Here is a 22,017-nt window from a genome sequence, read left to right as displayed (position 1 = left end):
CCACACACTATTCACCACATAGTAAACCTGAGGCCTTTTGGGAGTCTGAAGCCCCAGGGTAGTTTCCAGATTTGCCTGGTTGATAATCCAGTCATGGGTGAGGCTCAGACTATGAAACACAGACCGACTTTAAACTGTACCTCAGCCACATTTGATTTGACATAAACTGCAATTGGTATCAAAGTAAACACCACGTTATTTGCGTTTTAAGGGAAATTGCCACTGTTGTTGTTTACATTGGCGGGCTAAATGTAACAGATTCTGTATTCATTTGTATATTTACTTGCTGAGTTACTGATCAAATGAGACTGTTCAGCTTGGTTTCTGTGTGACGGAAAGATGTGAGCGTTTCCCTCTGGACTGATTTCCTCTTCGCCAAAGCAGCGCGCGCGTTCACGCAGCAGAGCGCTTCCTCTTCCCGTGCTGGTGCCCGCCAGACAAGAACGATAGAAAATGGCGAGTCAGTGTAAAAGGCAGCAATGCACAATCGACAGGCGCGGCTTTCGGCAGGAACTTGACTCGTGGCGACATAAACTCATTCACTGTGTAGGTAAGGATAATGCCAGTTACATACTGTACAATTTTACAGGTTGAATTTCGCCTCTGCATGGCCGTTATCGATGTAAATACCCAGCTATTACTGGACTCACTCGGGGCATCTCCGAGCGACTTTTTTGTCCTCAACTGTTTCCTTCTCACGGCAGCCAGCCTGAGCAGTTCGTTCAGTGTTGCACTTTGTGTCAATGTTGCTTTACTTCTTGGGTTTCCTTACTGTTTTTATAGTTCGTACATCCCGAACCGTAGACTTTAGTTGTTTAGCAGTTACTAGCGTAACGCTTGTTAGTTTAAAGGGCACCGAGCTTGTTCTAAAGGGAGTGTCTCTCCTGGTTGCGTCGGCTAAAATACGCCGTTTGCTCAAATGCGCGTACCCGTGTGATGATACTGTATTTTGGATGGGGGAGGGCGACATATGCCCGTGGTGGATGTTTTCAGTTAACATTTAGCTCACTTGCCTCTCTCAAATCCTGCGTGCGCGCACACTACTGCATTGAGGAAGTGGTTGAGACCTCACTGCTGGGGGAGTTTCCATTTTCGACGACGTTACACCAATAAACTTCTCAAACGTTTGTCTCCCAGGCGCCTTTAGAAGAACTAATTAAAAGGGCATTGCCGATGTAGGATTTAAAGCGTGTTGTATTATGTGTATTTGTGTGGGGGTGGGAGGTGCAGCTATGCTATAGTCGTGTATAGTGTATCTAAAGCAGAACCATTAGTGGGAGCTAGCAGAAATGAAACAACCATCACCCGCAGGTCAAAGTTTTCATTATCCTGTGGAATATCTCAGCATCTACTAGGCAAATTTGCACAGACATTCATAATTCCCAAATGATGTATCCTACTTAAATTGTTGATACCCCTGACTTTTAAGCTAGCACCCCCACGAAGGCTGAAATTTGCTACTCGAGGTCCCAGAGGATACATTTGAAAGATCTTTGATGATCCTCTAAGTTTGGTTTATGGCCAAATACCTGAAAATTAAAACTAATGATATTCCCATCTGCTTAAGCTATACTTTGTGTTCAGTGCCAATTAGCATAGTTAGCATAGCATAGCATAGCATAGCATAGCATAGTTAGAATGTTAGTTACCTTCCTAACATAAGCATCTTAGCACTGTGAGCATGTTAGCTAAGGATGTAATGATACCAAAAAGTCACGGTACAATAATACTTCGATATAAAAGCCAGGATTTATTGCAGTATTTTAAAGAAAGCTCTTTATTAATAGTGTGTACAGCATTTTTATTCATATACAATTTGTTTTTACCTTAAAGTACTTCTGCTTTCATTCTTTTATAAAATGAAAAAAAAAAGTACCCAGCCATGACCTAAGCATGTGCAAAAAATAATATCAATAAATTGTCTTTGGCAATGAATGATCGAACCATGTGCAATTTCAAAACAGAAACAGTGCAGCAGTCAGTAGCAGTCTTTTCATGAAATAATTCAAAGAGCTGTTCCATCAGGTGACCACATCCATGATCAGTTTATATACTGGCAGGCTAAACAGTCTCTGTTTGGTGGTCAGGTCAGCTGTGGAAGTTGAACTGCGGTGAAAAAACATTTAAAGTGTATGCAAAACACTTCATGTGTGGGGACAGTTCGGCCTCTCTCATGGTTACAGCCATATTTCGAGCCTTGTTTGTAACAACAGTAATACTGTGATGATTGTTGTTATTCTTCATGTCGAGCCCCCACTCCAAAACAGCAGATGTCAAAACCGCCGCTATGTTGAGTCCAGTGTTTGATTCGACAACAGGCCACGTCTGTCGGACAAAACTTTTCATATCCCATTTGCTTGTTGTAACATGAGCTGTGACTGTAATATAACTCTGAGTAGCTTGTGAAGTCCTCCCATCTGTGGTTATTCAGATACATTCTGCTTCTTTGAGGCTTTTTGTCATTTTAGCTTTTGTCTCTTGGTACAGAGCTGCTGCCACTGACTAAAGTGTGGCCTTTATGGAATTGTATACTTGGGCTCCAACATATTTACTAACCTCTGAAATCCATCATTGTCAACCACCGAAAATGGCTTAAGTCTTTGACTATATGTTCATCAATGCATCATGTTATTTCTTCAGCTCTCAGACTGTTATGTGGAAGCAGGGCTCCAAATGCTTTGATCAGACTCTTTTGGGCTGGCATATGTCTTTTTCTCACAGTATGTTGTTGTTTTTGTTGTTGTTGTTGTGATTTGAGCTTTTCTGTGTGGCGATGGCTTCTCATGTTTGATGTGTTTCCTGTAGTGTAGTTGGCCATCGTCCAGCAGTATTTGCAAATTGTTTTTGTTTGTCAGTGTCCTCTTTGCCATGGTCATTACTTGAAATGGGAAAACTGAAATGCTGCCTCATATCAGCTCTAAAAGTCGATAGAGCAACCGCAATCATTTTTCTGTTATCAGCATGTTCATCCATAATTTTCTCATTGGTTTTATTTTTAGCAGTGCTTGGCTCATAGGCAAAGGCAGACAGGAGTCTTCTTGACTACTATGATTGTGCTCTCTGCTGTTCAAACAAGAAATACCTAATTTTTGAGAAGAAGACAAAGTAAATAATCATGTAATGTCACAGTAGATAACAAAATCCTCCCAGGACAGCATTGAGCCAGATTTGTATTGCAGTATCGCAAGATTCGGTATATCATCATCCATAATGTTAACATGCTGATGTTGCCATTAATCTCAAGCTACCACTTGTCCCCATGAAAGCCCCACATATCTGCTAGCATAGCTGTGGACTTAGTTTTGTTGTAACAGTAGCTTGGAGAATTTAAGTATGTGGAGTCTATTTCAGTTGAACAACATCTCAAGCTTCTCATCGTCAATTGGTCTGTGGTGCAGTATATGCGCTTATAGGAAAAAAATCCTGCTTCTGCTGAGTATACCATTTATTGGAAACTAATAGTGTTACTCCTCATAGATGGAAGGGAGACATAACCTGTCATTTGGTCCCGGCCCATGTAGTAATAGTAGTATGTAGTAATAGTAATGGTAGTTACATTGTAAACAAATTGAAGTGGTGATAAAAGCTACATTTCTTGTTGTACAGGTACACGTGACAATAGACTTCACATTAGAGACAACAATATCAGTGCATGTCAACAGCAGCATATGGCTTGTGAATCGCACTGTTCAGATACATCCAAAACAAAAAGTCAGACTAATCATTTCACCTTTAAACCTCTTTTGTTTACAAATGATTGGTCTGGATAAGTGTTAAAGGTATAATATGAAACTATTCCATATTAGAATGTGTAAAACAACTAGATCTATGTTATATATAGTTGCATACTTACATTATCCCAAATGTTTCCAACAATATTCAAACTAAGAGAAATATGTCATATTAGTCAAGGTAACAATGTGTTTGATTTTGTGGCTGTAAATGGCATGTTTGCTTTACCCCCTGTTGTTGAGTGAGGAAGAAAGTCAGCGAATGTTCCTAAATGTAACACGAATAACATGTTAATAGATTACTTTGTCCGTAAGCATTTCTGTTTTTCACAATGGGTTTTTTCTAAAACACTTGATTAATAAAAAAATATTCCTTCATGGATAATATGAAGTTTTCTGTGATACATTTTATAATCCCCCTTTCTACTTCTGTTTTACATAGATGGCTGACATGCACATAAGCAGTTTTACACCATTTGTCAGCAAGGTTTGAAGAAGAGGGAGAGGCCATTTTTAAGTCCATGCCTTGCCAGCCTCCTTCTTGTGACTTGGTAACATAGCAACAGCCAATATGGACACTGCAACAATACACACAGATTGCTCATGTAAATGTGGAGCAGAGAGTTGCTTGGTGACTGTAATGTTTACTATCGAATTAGCTTGCAGTGCGTCATTAAGAGGCCATTTCCATATTATGCAGGACTGCCTGCTGTTGGCTGGATAGAAAGGATCTGCAAACTTGAATCAAGGCAAAAAATCTGGATGCCTACAGACAGATTTATCAGGCCATGTTTTTAGTAAAGGTCTATGTAGGGACTTATGAAACCCATTTAAATTTTTCCTCCAGACTCTGTTTTATTTATTTTTTCCCCAAAGTCTGTGTTTTGCGTTTAAAATTTCTTTATACTCTGTTTTATGATTTAACTACATTTCTCGCCAGAAAGAGTCTAATCACATGGTGGATAAATAAACGTTCAACAGTTCAATAAGAATTTTTAGAATTTAATGAAAATCAGTTGATTTAATGAATGTCAATTGATTACATGAACACAACATTGCACAATTTTTTTTATCAAAGGGACCTTGTGCAGGACAGCCTCCATATGCAGTCTGAGTCTACTCTCACATTTTGGGCAACGCTCCTCCTTACTTGCAATGCTTGGCCAAAAGCGGATATAGCTTTTTCATTTTTTTCCAGTAGAATATGTGACTCCATGCACACAGCCACAGTCATCAACAAACTTGTGTCTTACATCTGACGATGTGGTTGCACTTCTGAGAATTTGTTGACGGAATGAGCTCTTGCTAGTATGCTGCCTCTCTCTCAGAGGACCTCCTTGACGTTTGTGTGTGCATGTGTGTGTGCGACCCTCAAGACATTACAGCATTTTTTTTCCTGTTCAGTTGATTTAGTCACTGTGAAAAATGCTTGTAATGATCAGGAAAATCCCGATATTTGTAAATTCCATCCACATTTTAGTGATTTTTGGCATTGTGTTTTCTGCATTGTGGAAATCATCGGGCACTACGTGATGTTTTATACAGTATTTTTTACAATTTTAATGGCTTATGCATGCATGTATGCAGTGTGTCATGTCATGATTTTTGGCAGAATGTAAAACAGAATTTAAAACAGCATTTAAACTGCAAGACACAAAAACTCATTTAAAACCCAGAGCACTACTACTGACGCAGTTGTTCTCAAAATGTCACATTAAATCAGTCTCACTGAAAATGGCTGCTGTGTATAGGTCTTATTGAAATGTGTAATGTATGCACGAGGCACGAACTATGTGTGTGCACAAAAATCTTGACACGAGCTAAAGACGTAATTATGTAAAGTTTTGGTAAGTGGTAGCACTAAAGCTGACATTAATTTCTATTAAGTTTTATTTAATGTGGTGTGTGATTAAAAATGTTTGTTTTTTTTGGCCAGTTAGTCAGTCATAGACCAGTTTATCAGAGTTTAGGTTCAGAATTATGTATGATGTTTTAGGCGTCATATCTGAATGAACATAACATTCTTTGTTGTAATAATTGGCTATAACTGCACAGATGATCGTTGGCACCACCTATTTTACAAAGTGGACTGTCAGTTTTTCTGATGTAGGTTAGTGATATATGTGCACTTATCCAGGACAAAATTTTTTCAGGTAAGAGGCCACAATACTAGGTATCTTATGTGCTCTTCATTGAAGAGAAAATGGAGAGAGAATAATAGCTTTCTGACTAGTGGTTAGTTCCAGACCCCAGGACTGCTCAGTCAGTCAGTTCTCCCTTTATGATTGACAAATGTCCCTTGTGTTTGGGCTATAATTGTAAAGCTGCAGAGTACATGACAACAGCATCAGTCTGCTGGCTGCAGAATGGCATATTCTGTCCATGACAACAAGGACACACTTTTGTTTGGCTTTTTGGTGGAGAGGGCTGCACGCCACCACCACCCTGCTGACGCTGAAATGGACATTTTGTCTTTGTGTGTTTCATGTGCGCAGTAAAGCTGCAGGGCAGAGACAAGGGCAATTGTCCCATAGAACAGCAGCAACAATTGTCTGTATGTTTGCCTATACATGTGTTCACGGTCAATCAGCCCCCAGATGCAAAATGTGTGGTTGAAAATGTGTGTTCTGTCTGGATTTGGGAAAATTTGGAATGGAACAGCACCAGCTAACATTTGAAAATGCCTGGTATGGTAGTTTTTATTGCTTGCATTTGGCATGTAGGTGAATGGGATTAAGGGTTTTCTCAAACAAACAAGCAAATATTGACATCAAGCAGATTGTCTTGTTTATAATTTAAACTTTAGCATGGCCCATTTTCTGCTCCAGAATCCTGCCTCTGATGGGCTTTTGGCCTACATTTTCCTAATTTGCAAAAAGAGCTGGCTGACATTTTTTAACATTTTACAAAACATGACCAAGAGCTTTAATGGTTTCATATGAAATGCACTGTCTTTGACTGTCTGTGTGGATGCTTGGGTGTACATGTACATGCATGTACCCCTTTTTTTTTTTTTTTAAACATATTTGCTTAAAATCATGGCGGTCTCATATTTGGTATTCAAAGTTATGTTTTGTGCAGCATTACACCATTTGACTGTCAGTTTGCATCATATCATGTTAAGTATTCATGCAGGGTTTTTTCCCGCTGTAGCTGTTGCTCAAAGCTGCCACCTCATTGCCCACTATATAGCCTGATCCAACTACTGTATATTGGTTGTAATGAACACAATGTGTAGGAGCCAATGACATTTCAAGCACTTCTTTGCTCATGCCCATGTAATGTCTAAGCTTGTCTGTTGACCTAGACTGTGTTCCTTTTTTGTGGATGGCATAGCAGGCAACAGTAAATGCTTCTTAGATGGCTAGGCATTAGGGTTGGTCTCTATGTGATGGCCTGACTTGGGATGAAAATAGTCACGTACTGTAGCTCGGCTAATTTGTGCAACTTTCTCATCTCTGCACTCATCCTCAGCCCCCAGCCTCCAGCCCCATCTTACATCTTCATACAGCATTGCTCATGGATATCAGTGGCGCTCTTCATACAAAATTGCACTCTCACGAGCAACCAGTCCGAACAGCGCTGATTTTAAAACGTGATGCAGTCTGTAAAGATGAAAGAATGTATTGATGGCCAGTCCCACTAGTATTTCCAAAGGCTACTGCCAGAGATGGCAGATTTAACAAGGTTTATTTTGGCTGCACACTGATTTGAGCTTAGGGAAGCTCCTGTTCTGTGAGCTTGTGGTCACTCCCTCTGAGATAGCATGTGTACAGTAGTTACAGTGGGGGATGGGTTGAGTGGGGTTGATGCAGCACTGTACACCCTCAGCACTAGAGCGGCAGAGGGTGGGTCATCCAATGGAAAGAGCATTGCAATTCCATGCTGAGCCTAAATGTTTGCATTTGCATTTCATCAACATTTTTAATATGACAGTCATAGAATAAATGGTTTCAGGATTTAAATTTGGGTGACTGGTTGTAGCAGAAATGGATAGACTTATATTGTTTTGAATTGTATACACATTGTCTTCCTGCTACCCACCAGGGGTATGAGCTATGTATTGTCTTAAAAGGTGAAATGCCTGCAGGAAGCTGGAAAAACATTTGTGGTCAACATCTGGTGAAAACATTCAACCTGTTTTATGAATGTCACTTGTTAGTTAGTTTACAGGTGCAACATGGGTAGCAGAAAAGTGGGTGGAGTTACCTCTTGTGGCCAAGTTCTCCATATGTGTTAAAGTATTTTCGAATCATCAGCTTTTCCCACTTCACCTCCTTCTCAATGCAGTATCCTCCTACCTACTGGTATGGCGTTGAATTCCCTAACACCACAGTAGTTGCAGGCAATATCAGCAGTCATACATATATATTCAAGCATGAACACTGGAAAATTAGGTTGCATAATTATGAACGTAAAATTAGAATTTATGAGGATGTTTTGAATCACCATTTATGTCAGTTTCAATTGTGTCATAATTTTGAATTTAACACATTGCACTATGCCATATATTTCCATTGCCCTGCAAAAATGAAAAGGAGGTTGCCAAAGCAGTAAAGAGGGTTTTATCATACATGATGTTCAGTTCACGGTGAGGTACCGCATAGGTTAAGGTTAGGATTTGTGGAGGTTAAGATGATCCTGTACCTGTGAGATTTCTCTTTCTAAGTGCAGGTGATAAGGATAAGAGCGTTGCACATTCCAGTTGTTTCCTCTTCTCTTGGCTCTGTAGTAGGTCAGAGGAAGGCTTAAGAGGAATTCATGGTTCTCCATTGTGATAAAATTTATCATCTGCCCAAGTACACAAGGGCCCATGCACAGCCCAAAATTGACCACGGGGCTGTCTACACAACAACTGCGTTGACTGTGCATGCACTACAAAAGAAAACTACACTATGTGTACTATAGTATACTCCTCATCCTCGCTCCTATTCTTATTAAATGGTCATATGCAGTTTTTCTTTTTTGGTCAGTCAGCCAAAATATAATAAGTGAATTAGATCTTCTTCTTGCTGCCAGGAGGCTGCCATCACGTTTTCTAGGGCACATATGTGTTGTATGTATGTGTTGTCGACTAATCGATATGTTGATCCCAAAGCCATGTTGTTGTTGTTTTTTTAACTAAATCTTAACTAGTACTGAATCATTGTACATTGTAGCCCTAATGGACACCTTAATGATCCAAATGTATTCATTAAGGTCCTGAAAGAGTCTTGAAATGTCTTCAGTTTTACAAATGCCTGGCCTCAAAAGTAACTCAGTTGCCCCGAATTTGGAAAGTCTCCAGTTCATTGATCAGATTTTATGTTGTCATTTGTTCTTTTGGGTTGGTTATAGCATCATCTGATGTTTTAATGGTGTCCAAAAACAAACCTATCCTAAATTTAAATTTAAGCTGTCTAAGCATCTCTTGTGGGCAAGAGGAATTTCTCTCCTTTTGACAGATTTGCTGCATGGGGAAGCATGTTTGAAAGCTAGCCTGATGCCCCTGTGTACAGCAGGTTTCCCAGGTGCATAAGCATAATCGCATAGTCTTGATGTTTTAGGTTATCTGTAGCTAAGCTAGAGTTGATATGCATTTGCATAGGTGTGTATCTGGCTGAATATTTTCTCTCTCCCATAAAGATGTCCTAATAGTGGTCCCCTAGTCATAGTAGAGTTATGGGAAAAATATACACCTTTATTGTATGAATTAAAAGAAAACTTAATTAAACTGTACATATTTATTAATACTGCACTTTAAAGGGTTAGGAGTTGTGGTTTGGTTTAGACATTTTTGTACTGTGTAAAGTAATGATCTAATAACTGCGTTGATATTAATAAGTATGGCGCTACAGTGGATGTGATGTCAGCTTCAGGGATGTCCAACAAACAGAACCATACTTCTTTTATTATTATTATTATTATTATTATTATTATTATTATTATTATTCCTTATTTCATGTTTGGAAGGAGAAACTTTATTTTGAATGGTAATTTGTAGTTTGTAGCTAAAAAGTTTCCGCTCTCATCCCCAGAACAAAGGTGATTTCATTTTTCATTTCAGCATACCTCTGTGAGAATAAAGCTGTGCTTTCACTCAGCTTTAAGTTGCCTTGAGGCAAGCCACAGTATGTATTTGGAGTAAACAAAAAAGCAAGCCAACAAGGGCTTGAAATAGCAAAATGAGGAGAATGAATCATCATTCTCATCATATAGAGCTCGATGAATGACACTAATGACTGACTCTCTCTTACATTTAAAGAAAAAAAAAAATCTGCAAAAAAGATTGCTCTAACAATTCTGGGTAAAAGATTGAATCATCTAATGAGGCTCCGTGACATGTTGTCAGTGCAATTAGGCCCATAGCTGTGTTTTCCCCCCTCCCATTTTTGCAATGGACAAAGATTATCAGCCTCATTAACCTTATATCTTTGTCCTGACTGTCTTTTCATTAGTCCTCGCTAAGTTTTAATGTAATTAGGTGTTAAGCCCAGTGGCAAATAATTCTGGGCTGCTTCTTTCCTTTTTCCCATTATGGCTTTGTACCTCTGTACCGTGTGCTTATTATTGTATCTGAAGGCTGATCACTATACTTCAAACCAGATGTGTGTAGTAGCAGCTCAGTGGTGGCCTAATTCCTTCCTCCAGCACAATAAATGGCTGAACGTTCCTTAAACAGGAAATGTACCTTAAAAGCTGAGCATTAAGGTGTTATTTCTGTATCCAAAAGTGCGTTAATATGCAAACTATGGTGAAGTGTAGGCCACTCAATACAGTGACATGTCCGTGTTCTCTTTCTGTTCATTGTGCATTTTGATTGTGGCCATTATGCACAGTTATTGTACACTCATTTATTTTGTAGAGCTTGCATGACAGCTATATACGCTATCAATATTTTATTCACTGCACATGTAGGCTGCTAGCTCTTTTAAATTTAAGTTGCTGCTCCCAAAATGGTTTTGTTTTAAAGAGGTCTTTTCATCAGCCACTACACCACACCATGCTCTGTCAGTAGGAACGTGTTAATATTGCCTCAAAGTCATGGTTTAGAGTATGACACATTTTTAAATGCCCTAAACTGAATTCCTGAAGAGTAGTTTGATGTCATGGCGCTGCTCTGTCAAACGAAAGTGGATGACCTACTTTTCTCCCCCTGCCTCTGAAATATTTCAGAAATAGGATTGGATAGCTCCAGCTGAAGTCCTGTGCACTAACCCAGAAACAGACTCACACTGCAGCTATAGGCTATAGGCATGGCTGTGTTTCACCACTTGCCACCCCTCTCCCCCCTCTTCATGTTTGGTTGTTGAAAAGTGGGTGGGAATTTGTAGGGAAGCAGAGCGAGGGCATTTTAACAGATGACAGCTTTTATTGAATTCACTGTGAGTTTAGGAAGAGAGTGGATGCTAAGAGCTGATAATTTTCTCACTTGTTATCGGTGAAGACACACTGTAAGTAGGCCTTTACTATGATTTGTAGTTTGATGACCAATTCAATACATTTGGCTAATTTAACTTGCCATTTTCTTACAGGCTAAATATTTTCAATTTTCAGGCATAGCATTGTAGCATTGTTTTAACTGTCTGTTATGGTTTTTTTTGTGTGTGTGTATGTGTGTGTGTCAGAATGCTTTGCTTCTTGTTGACGTTTTGGTGTCTAGCACATTTGAAATAGTGCACTCTCTCATTTAAGATCCAGTTCAGTAGACAGATGTTACCTCTGACCTCTTTAGCGCTTGATTTAATGCATGTAGTGGTTTTGGATTGGTTATATTGAGCCTGCGGCAGCAAGCAGACATTGCATATTGTGTTAATGCACTGTTAAGCAAAGTCCTGTGCAGCATAATGTGCTGTATCTTACAAATAGCTAGGACTGTAGGACACTACCATCTCATCGGTAATGCATTTAAGATTTTTCCTTGACATCTGTATGTGATGAAGGGCATTTTGCTATCACAGCCAGCATTTTGTAAGTTGCTTAACTGCAAACTGTCATTTAGTGGATGGTGAAGATTTGTTTTTTGTTGACTAGCTGATCTACAACATTGTATGGGATACTTTGACGCTAGCAGCCTTGTTTCTGGCTGTTTCTTTTTAATGTTACAACATGCAGTCACTCCCAACTCTGTAGGTGCTTTAGTTGCTTGGCAACAGGAGGAAGGAGTGCATGTATTTACTGTCGAAGTAAAAACCCAGGATGAAAGCTGATAATGTGTTTTAACAGAAGCGTATGGTTGCTTACAGGGGTTGTCAAGATGAAATAGACAGGCAAAGACAAGCGTGGGTGAATGGAAAAGATATTATCGCATGAAATGTCAGTGATGAACAGTAGATCACACTCTTAGCTATTTTTCTCTCTTGAGCACAACAAATTAATTTGGTTCCTTGGGCAGATATGGTTGTTTTAAACAGTGATTTTATTTATTTTGAGTGTCTACTGCTATTTCAGCATCAAACCTTAATTAGGGTTAAATTGTAAAAAATGTGAAGTCAAAATGTATATGTTCAGTTTGCTTTGTATGATACCACTGACAACTGCATATTATTCATTTACTTTAATTTCTTTCCTCAGGTTTTGAGAGCATTCTTGAAGGTCTGTTTGGTCCAGAGCTGGTAGAAGACCTAAAATTATTTAAGGGTAAGAATCTCAGACTATTACCATTATCATAATAGTGGCCATGACCATACAAATGTATGAATGACATGAATGACAACTTTGTGGTGTGAGCATAATCTGTTATCTGCTCATTATGACAATGCTGCTGCATTGTACCATCTGGTACCCCTCGACATTCACTCTACCAGACAGCCTCTCTGGCTGCAGAAGAGACGATGCCTTGTGTTCCTACAAAGTTGGTGTTTTGGATGGCAAGGGGCCAGTGTAAAACTCTACAGTGTCCTACAGACATTTTTACAATGCATGATGTTAGTGAGACAATAGTGGTCATTATTTGGATTTTCATCACATTTCCAGTAAGAGGACTGTCAAAGTCTCAGTAGACTTTCTACAATCACAGCTGGGGACAAAGGCTGCTGAAAATTAAGTTGAACCAAATCAATCTAACCCTGATTCAATCAGTTTTACTAAAACAAATCAAAACACTTTCATTATGGTCCTCCCGTTCTTTTCATTCCTACGTATATTTCTTCACTGATTTGTTCTGTGAAGAATATTAGATTCAAACTGAATATAGCACACTGTGGGTTTCAGACAGAGCCATTTTTGTGACGTATCCAACATGTGGCTAGAGAATGTGGTTGTTGTGTGGACACTGTAAACAAACTGTTTACAGCTACTGGATTTATACACTGCACGCACAATTATGGTTTACACAGTTACACCATATGGATAAAAATGATTACATTAATTAATTTGTTTTCTGTGAATGGTGTGTGATGATGTTTTCCTAAAAAGTTTGTTGGCTCACGTGATTTTTGACATTTATATTTGTATATGTCATCTGTTTTGTATGGATAGACCTTGAGCCTACTGCAGTGTCTGACTGGTCATTCGATGAAAACTGTCTATTCTGCTGTTTGAGACGAGACAAAGTAAAGGTAAAATTTCTGTTTTTCTCAGTTTCTTTCTTAACATTTGGACGGTGTCTCTCAGAATTTCATTCAGCTGTAAAACTAAAAGGGAAAAATAAACGTAACTTTCTTATTGAAAAACTTAACTTTGTATGTTCAGTATATATGTATCCTGTATAACAGGACTTAACAGTTTTGTCATTTGACAGGAACACTTCATTGGTTTAAGTGACGAGGGGCTTGAAGATACACCTAAACCTCTCCTGGTTAAAGATCAGACCACAATCAGCAGACTAGAGAAACAAGCCGAGGAATTTCTCAATGCAGTCCTCTGCAGAAAAGGTGAGTGTTGATGTCTTATTGATGGAGTCGGCGTAGTGCATCAGTATTTTGCATTGTTATGATACGAATGTGTTCAGTGCAAAAGAAAGATGGTGGATGTCAACCACCGCTTAGTGTGCAAGTGCAAATGTTTACCGAAGATCACTAGCCCCTTTTACATAGCCGGCTCAAAGTGGGAATATTTTGCTGTTAGTCAGCCTCGCAGGTCTGTACAAAACATATGAATCAATGTCTGTGCAAAAAGGGCGAGACGACAGGACATGAAGCTTGTTATGTTACAGGGGCACTGCTTTTTGTTATTGTGTCTTTCAAATTATGTACTTATTACACATATTTACCTCCATATTTTCTTACCTTTCAGATGTGCCAAATTTCTCGGACCCACACATTCCTGTAGTGGCTCGTGAGATCCTTCAGAGAATGATCCGACAATTTGCTGCCGAATATACCTCAAAAACCAGCCCCCCTCAGGACAGTTGCTCAGATTCTCAGCCTCACTCTGACCAAAGCCTGCCGACCCCACCCTTGCTCTCAGGGGCTGCTCCTTCTACCAGCCCTGTCGACACAGTGGCTGGGCCAGCACACAACCAGAACCCCGTCCTTAGTAAGCTCCTCATGGCCGACCAGGATGCTCCTCTTGACCTCACCATCAAGAAGCCCCTGGCTGTGCCTTGTGACCAAGGTGTGAACATAAACCACGGTAACAGAGCAACTTATTCAGGACTGAAGTGGTGCACTGTTGATAGGCCACACTGAACTTAACGTTGAATCTAAGTTGAGTTTTTCCATCCTTTTTTGAAACAGATGGAGTTCTTGACTTATCTATCAAAAAGAATCGCTACAGCAGCGGCCTGCCTGTCCGTAGTCCCTACCTTTCTCCAGCCACATCCACCCACAAAGGGTAAGACAAGCTTCTTTCTCTTGGTCTTATTATTTTCCAGTCCTTAAGCAGTAATTTTTTTGAGGATATGTTAGATTGTGGTTTTGGATGACCACAAAATGAATTTGACTTATATCCGGGTCAAGTGCAGTGGCATCAATACATGGGTATCAGCTGAGTCCTGAAATTTGAGGCCTGAAATTGGAGATTGCTCAGCCAGTTGGTGGCTCGATGAAAATGAAAAGCAACAAACGGGGTTGTGCTAGCAGTAATGTTTTTGCCAAAAGGAAACATGACAGAGGATTTTACCAGCTGCAACAGAGGGAAATCTTCCATGTGCCTCTGCTGCTCGACTCTGCTTTAAACCTAATTCCATCATGTCCTTGTGGATGCAGTTTGTATCATGCCGCAATTCAAAATTAATTACCTTGCAGACTTACAGTTGACTGGGCAGCATCTTTTATTTTTGTAGCTTAAAAGGATTTTGTTAGCATGGCCTCGTTTTTGGTTTCTGTTCATTATCGTCTTGCACAGCACTGGCTGGCTTGATGCTGATGATTTACTACAGGACCTGTAGCCTTGCTAATATTCTTAAATCTTGCAACATCTTTGTCAAAAAATCTCCATAAAGTGCTGTGACAGATTCCAGGATAAATTTGAGAAACTGCTCCTTAAGGACTGAAGCCCAGCACAAGTGCAATAGAGAGTTTATTTATTAATTTTAGCACAGTCTTAAGAGACTCAAGAGAGTCTCAGTGTTGAAGTAAAATAGTAGTTTAAAGTAATTCTTTCAGATTTGCACGCTATGTTCCTCTACCAAGAAAAGATTGCATTCAATTTAATACCATCATGTAAGCATTGCTTGTATGTCTGTCTGTGCTGGTAACACGAGTAATTTTCATATCATACACTCTTACAATAAACAAGATGCCATCTTTTTCTGTAGAGCATAGCCACTGATACAAAGTAGTTGAAAATATACACATCCTTTAACTGTCATTCACTCAAATCATTGTTTTCAATTTTACTTATCTTCTCTGTAGACAAATTACCATTTATTTCACTCTCAAGTAAATCAGACATTTCAGACAATATTTTGATCGGAACAGAATTAATTATTTATTTTGTTGTTCAGTTGTGTTTTGTTTTCCTTGAGAGCAAAGCCTCTTGTTACCGTTGTACTCATCTGGACTTGAATGTGTCTATAATGAAAACTTTATTTGGACTAATTAAGCACCAGTGGCTTTGCGTCCTCCACCTCTGCTGCTTTGAGAGCTGATGGGATCTAAAAGCAATGGTCATTCCCAGCAGAATAAAGCTGCCTCTAGTTTTCATTGTACTTCTACAGCATACACATTGTTGTGTAAAAATGGATAGCATCTATGACTAGCATCTATATGGTCTGTAGAGTAATAACTTTAGAAAATTCCAATTAAGCAATTTAAATTATTAGAATATTACATTATTATTATTATTATTATTATTATTATTATTATTATTATTACTTTTTCATCAAGAGATATTGATGCAAGGATCTTAGCATGAAAAAAGGCCATTTGACTCCCAAACAATGTCTATACAATGACTACTCTAGAGATTAACTGATAAGTTTGGAAAGAAAAGCACTCTCCCCTTTCATTTAAAACATTTTTCCCCCTTTTATGATCACACATCAGTGATTCTGTTAGCTTTGGTACACACAACAACCCTCTGCTGGCTTACTCTTTTATTGCTGTGCTTGTTCAGTGGTAACGTCACACACAAAATGTCAAGAGCTTTATTTGCATTAGTCGTTTTGTATGGCATAGTTATTGTGCCCTGCTTAACAGCTACATGCCATGCTGCCTTACTGCAATGACAAGTAATCCCACCTTCTGGCTAAGCCTTTTGAGCCACAGGAAGACCTTTATGTACTCCAATAAATGCCTTTTTCTTTGCTTTTATTTTCATTGTTTCTTTGCCCTTTCTTTTCTTTCTGTTTCACATTTTTTATGTTGATGCAAATTTTGTGAACAGTCATCACAGCAAGCAAATAAAAAAATGTCAAACTTGAGCCTTTTTTGTTCTTAAAAGACACACACACTACCATACAGTCAGTTATTCTAAAAGATAGTGATGTTACCAAAGCAAGGTCATATAATAAAGGAGTGGCCAACATCCTCCCCTCCCCAACCCATCCTCCTTTAGAAAAGAAAAAAAAGGCACTGTGCAAGCTCTGCTTACACCCAATTTCCTTCCATCCAATCAGGCGATCCTTGAGAGCGGACGGACAAGTCGGGCTGTTTATGAGGAGCCTACAGGATGGGAGGAGGAGGGAGAATATCGGCCACTCCATCCGTTATAAGCCTTCCTCGTCTCTTGCATACTCGCTGCACATCAAAGAGGAGGCCGATCTGGAGAGCGACCCAGAGTCACCTCTCAGCCATAACCAGGGCTCCAGACCCACTGACCTTTTCAGAAATGGATCTGCTTCCCGGAATTCCAAAACTCATTTTGGGGCCCTCGTCAAACTCAAAACCAACAGTGAGGCTACTGAGCGCCTTAAAGACATACCCAGGTTATTGGAAGCCGCTGGACTTTTGACAAAGTCGCTTGCCTATGAGAAAGGAAACCTCCAGGAGGCATGCAGAGACCGCAGCCTCTCCCTTTCTCAGTCACCATCTTTCGACCTCAAGATTCCCCAGGTGCGGGTTTTGTCCACAGGAACAGACCCGTCTTGGGATTCCCTGTCCACCGAGTATTCAGGTTCGCTTTGTGAGAACGGTGTGGGAAAGGCACTTAGTTCCATTCTACCCAGGCAGATCCAGAAAAAGAGCAGTGGAGGGCTTAGTAGCTCAGGTTTGGAGAAGGAATATTGGCCTTACGACACTGACCGCCAAGCCTTGGGGGTGAACTACCCTCTGGATTCAGAGTCAGACCTAGGTAACAAGCAGCCAAGGAAGAAGCGCGGGCGATATCGACAGTACAACACCGAGCTGCTCGAAGAGGCTATTTTGGTGGTGATGGGTGGGAAAATGAGTGTGTCTAAAGCCCAGTCAATCTATGGCATTCCACACAGCACTCTGGAATACAAAGTAAAAGAACGAATGGGGACCTTGAAACATCCCCCCAAAAAGAAGCTGAAGCTGATGAACCAGATAGAGGAACAGGATGTTTCAAGGTCCCCTAAGAGGAAAGAATTCCAAAACTCCCAGCACATAGTTTCTGAGAAAAATGAGAGTCCATCTGAAGAGAATGGGAATGATCTCCATGATGGAAACCTCTCCTCAAATGAGTGATGTAACTGTAAAATACTAATGATGTACTTTTTGATCAGACAGATGATGCATTTGCGAGACAGTGGTAGTAGCTGACTTGTTCTTCCATAAAACCTTACTAGTAAGTAAATCGAAATACCCATGTTTATTACTAACTTAATTAATTTTACCCCTCCACTTTTGCTCAGTAATACACAATTATGTCTGTGTATGACCATCTATCTGAAACACTCCAAGTGTCCCCCTGCCCCACAAAATATCCCCAGAAGGTGTACTTGCTATTTGTGAAGAATTTGAATATACCACAATATATTGTTTATTCCTTTAGTTTTTTTTATTTAGGTTATGTTTTGAAAATAATCACTCCTGGCTCTGTAACTGTATTCTGAACACATAGAGCCAAATTGAATCATTTCTAAGGAAGTGGCGCCCCTCAGTGTCTTCTCTCAGTACTGTTCAAAGCCCTTAAGTTTTTTAAATTTTTTTTATTAATTTTACTGTGTGTGTAACCCTTGCAAGTATAGGTGAAAACGTATTAAGGATCCATTATTGGTAAGTGTTTATGGATGACAAAGTCTGTCACTGTTTTGCAAATGCACTTCTATGACTGAAATAGATGGTGGAGATGTTCGGAAAAACCAGTATGTCCAAACACTATGATCCAAAACATTTATTTATTATTCTAGTCTGGTGGAACAGCATGGTATGTTTTTACTTTCCCCTTGAATCCAAATTAAGCTTAGCTTCACAAGCATGACAGGATTTTGCCACCTACATTTTTTTCTGTATTTTTTGCTGTATTAGATTTTTTTTCATTGCCTTCACTGCACTCAGGACAATTTCAGATTGGGATGCAGTACTTGTCAGTCAGCAAAACATCTATCAGATAACGGATAACTGTACACACAAAAATATACCTCAGCTACAGATATGCTTAACGAAATCATTGCCTCATGTAATTTGCCTCTAACAGGGAAGGATAGTACACCCAAATACCCTTTTGAGGTAACATTTCAGGATGTCTTACTGACAAGTATGTGTGTCCTACCCTATGTCCTCACAACCTACCACAATAAGTTATGAGTAGCATTTCAGTGCCAGTGTAAGCCTTCAGAGCATTTCATTTCTCTGTGATTTAGGGCTCGTCTTTTTCAGATTTCAGGTATTATCTCTGGGATGTCTTTCTCTAAGACTACGAGAAAGGCAGAGTTTCTCTTTGGATCATAAAAATAATGCAAAAACATAGTTTTTCTGTAGATATGTAGAACATATTATACATATAAATGCATACATACACATCTTGCTTGCCCTTGGCACATAAAGAAATGTCTCTTCAGGTCAATTAACATCACTCGCCTGGTTTGTGAGGAAGATAATCTGTCGTAGTGACCTAATTGTTCACAGTCTCACAGTCACAAATGGTGCACTTTTCTCTAAATCCTGACCCTCTAACATACATTGAGGTATTTTTGAAAATGTTTACTTCAGGTAAACAAAATAAAACCAGTCCTGTGTTCATGTGAGTCTAAATAAAATCTAGGTGCAGAATTGTAATTTTTAGAAGCTGTGAGCTTAACAAGTCATTGTTTTATAAAAAAAAAACAGAACTTTATCAAGCAATATTAGTAGATGGAGTCTAGAGTACTGGCTGACTGTGCTAGCTTGCTAACATTTGCTCGCTAGCCAAGTTAGCAAACTTGTTAGCTACTGTTACAATCATGCCTCAATCCACACTCACCTATTTCTCAAGTTACTAAGGCAAAAATTCAATGAAATTTTTTTTTCAGTGGAAAAGTGACGATAATATCATCTTGGGCTGCATCGAATTTGAGAGTCCCCTTAGATTTGATTAACTTTTATTGGTTCCGATTACGTTTGTGCAGTAACAGACAAACGTAGACTTTCTATGATTATGTTCAGGTAATTGTGGGGATCATAGCTGAGAGTTCAGTTTTGTTTTTTTTTTCTTGAAAAAGAAGTGACGCCATTTCTTAAAAATCAATTCTGCCACTTAGTAACAGAAGGTTTGGTCATGGTGCCAGTCAGGGTTGAAAACTTCAGCGTGTTCCCGGTTTCCATTACATGCCATTTTCATTGAATTTTTGCCTGATGGACTCTGCAGAGGGGAACACCGTGTTACTCTGCCTTGTCCATTATTATGCTCTATCAGGACACCTCATTGTGCATTATCACTTATACCTCAGGACATTTCAGAATATGGGATCATGGCCCATTATTCTTTTATCAGGTTGATACACATCTCTAGCAAATCTTTGCAAATCTTGCAGCCTTTTAGATGAATACAATGTTGCTTTGATGAACGTGGATGTTTTGATTTAAAAAATGATTCCTTAACTGCAAGCATTTAACTCAGATTGTAAACATTTTAAAGTCAGAGTTGGTTCAGAAGTAAAATATAGTTCAGGGACTTGCACACGTATACTGTATTTAATAACACTGTAACAATATTATAACTTTATGTTAGGTGGTAACCTTATGGACTAATTCGTCTCTTATTCTCTGCCATTAATTGTTCTAAATGCAGGTATTCTTTAGTTATTTTTTAAATATGGTTTGCATTTCCTCTCACGTTAAGATAAAGACCTTCATTATTTGTAACAGATTAACCACTTTAAATTGCATATAATTTTTATACATATTCTCAAAATGTCTGAATAACTCGGTTGAAAAAATGAACAAAGCAGTTGCTTCTAATACGTATGTACGATTAAGTAAAACCCTGTTGCTGATTCGCTGATGTTAATTTAATATCTTCTTATTCTAATTATTCTTGCATTGACAATCATCCAGCATTACTCAAAAGTCCCACTTCATGTTCTCATTCAAAGTGTTTAATGCATTTTAATTAACATGTTAAAGACTTACCAGCGCTTTGGGTTTATTTACAGGTAAAACATGTATTTGCTCTCCTCGTTGTGTATTGTAGCAAATCTAATGGTCGACTACCTCATCTGTAAAACCCGTATCACAGTCTACTGTTCTCATAGCTGTTTCATGTAGCAATTTCTCATGTACACAGAACACAGTTTATTGTAAAATTCTATGAGTAAAGGTGAATAGCTTGTAGAAAGAGCTGTCATTAAGTTGATAAAGACAGTAGAAAAATCTGTCAAAGTTAAATGTAAATATTTCAGTCTATCTTTGTAGTTAATTGCACCGTGATCTACTTAATGTTTTCTTTTTGGTGTGGGGATGCAGCGGTGTAGGGGGCTTGTTATTTGGACAGTTGTGACAAAAGCATTTTTGATGATCTCCTGGTTTGGAGAAACCTCTTTGTTCCTAAAGTGGGGGATGAGTTTACCTCCCCTTACCTACCTACTCAAACTAATGATTCTTTTGGATTTATTTTGATAATGCAGTATTTATTAATCAATATTTATTAATTAATGGTTTCATCATCATTTAAGTAACCATGAATGTAAATGGCTTTAATGCAACAAAACAGTACTCACATAAGTTTATAGACTTAAGTAGATAATGCTTAAAAAGATATATTTAATTCTTACATGATAGATGTGTGGGATAACATTTAAGATTGTCCCTCTTTATTCTGACACAAGTTGGGTATCTTTTGCTTGATAAATACAATGTATGAAGACAAAGGTCTTTACACAACTGCAAATTGTGTGGCTCTTCACATGACTAAAGAGTATCCATGTCCATAAAAAGTATATACAGATTTTGTATATTTGATTTAACATTTATAATGTACAAAGGAACGACACTGGGTATATTTTGCATGATTGGACTGAATCATATGTGTCAGTGGGAAGTTAATTGTATTTAGTGAAGTTTATCTATGAGGATGTTTTGTTGAAAGTACTGGCGTGTTGGTGTGTTTACTGTCAAGTCAACAATGTATCAAGTAGACTAAATGTGAACCTGAGATATCGCTAAACCAGTTTGAGTCTGGTTAATGGTTCATTGAAGATGTATGATAAAATCCCCCATACAGTAGCTCATAATTGCCAGATCATTTGTATCCCTAATGTACAGTATATGGACATGGCAGATGACTTAACACATCCATGTTTGCGTGCTTGTGAAATATTGTGGTTTGCATCTGATTGTTAGATTGGTTATTTTATTCCTCTGGAAGAAAAAGGCATGTACTTTGTGTCAGTTCTTTACTGCAATGCTAAGTGAAAGTGAAACCCTCAGGGATTTAAACACCTACCACTCCTTATTCAGGTACTCCTCTATACTCCCTGGAGCAAGCAGGGATGTGAAGTTAATGAGCTTAGCAAAAAAATAAAAATAAATAAAAATAAAAA

The 22,017-nt window shown here is 38.8% G+C and overlaps 1 protein-coding gene across 2 annotated transcripts in view; it reads left to right on the top strand.

The window, feature by feature from the left end:
• The first annotated feature begins 425 nt into the window (after positions 1-425).
• The window catches only part of LOC143327852 (ligand-dependent corepressor), a 30,103-nt gene continuing 8,511 nt past the window's right edge, over positions 426-22,017 (top strand). The window contains exons 1-7 of one of the 2 annotated variants that reach the window (XM_076742418.1): positions 454-550; positions 12,285-12,350; positions 13,191-13,270; positions 13,453-13,585; positions 13,947-14,267; positions 14,390-14,486; positions 16,714-17,864. In XM_076742418.1, coding sequence (XP_076598533.1) covers positions 454-550; positions 12,285-12,350; positions 13,191-13,270; positions 13,453-13,585; positions 13,947-14,267; positions 14,390-14,486; positions 16,714-17,743 — 1,824 coding nt within the window. In that variant the 3' untranslated portion in view covers positions 17,744-17,864. Of the gene's footprint in view, positions 551-12,284; positions 12,351-13,190; positions 13,271-13,452; positions 13,586-13,946; positions 14,268-14,389; positions 14,487-16,713; positions 17,865-22,017 lie in introns of those variants that run through there. The other variant, XM_076742417.1, reaches the window with a different exon arrangement.

The sequence above is a fragment of the Chaetodon auriga genome, chromosome 11 (assembly GCF_051107435.1).
Source record: "Chaetodon auriga isolate fChaAug3 chromosome 11, fChaAug3.hap1, whole genome shotgun sequence".
NCBI lineage: Eukaryota > Metazoa > Chordata > Actinopteri > Chaetodontiformes > Chaetodontidae > Chaetodon > Chaetodon auriga.
This window is presented reverse-complemented; position numbering and strand designations above follow the sequence as displayed.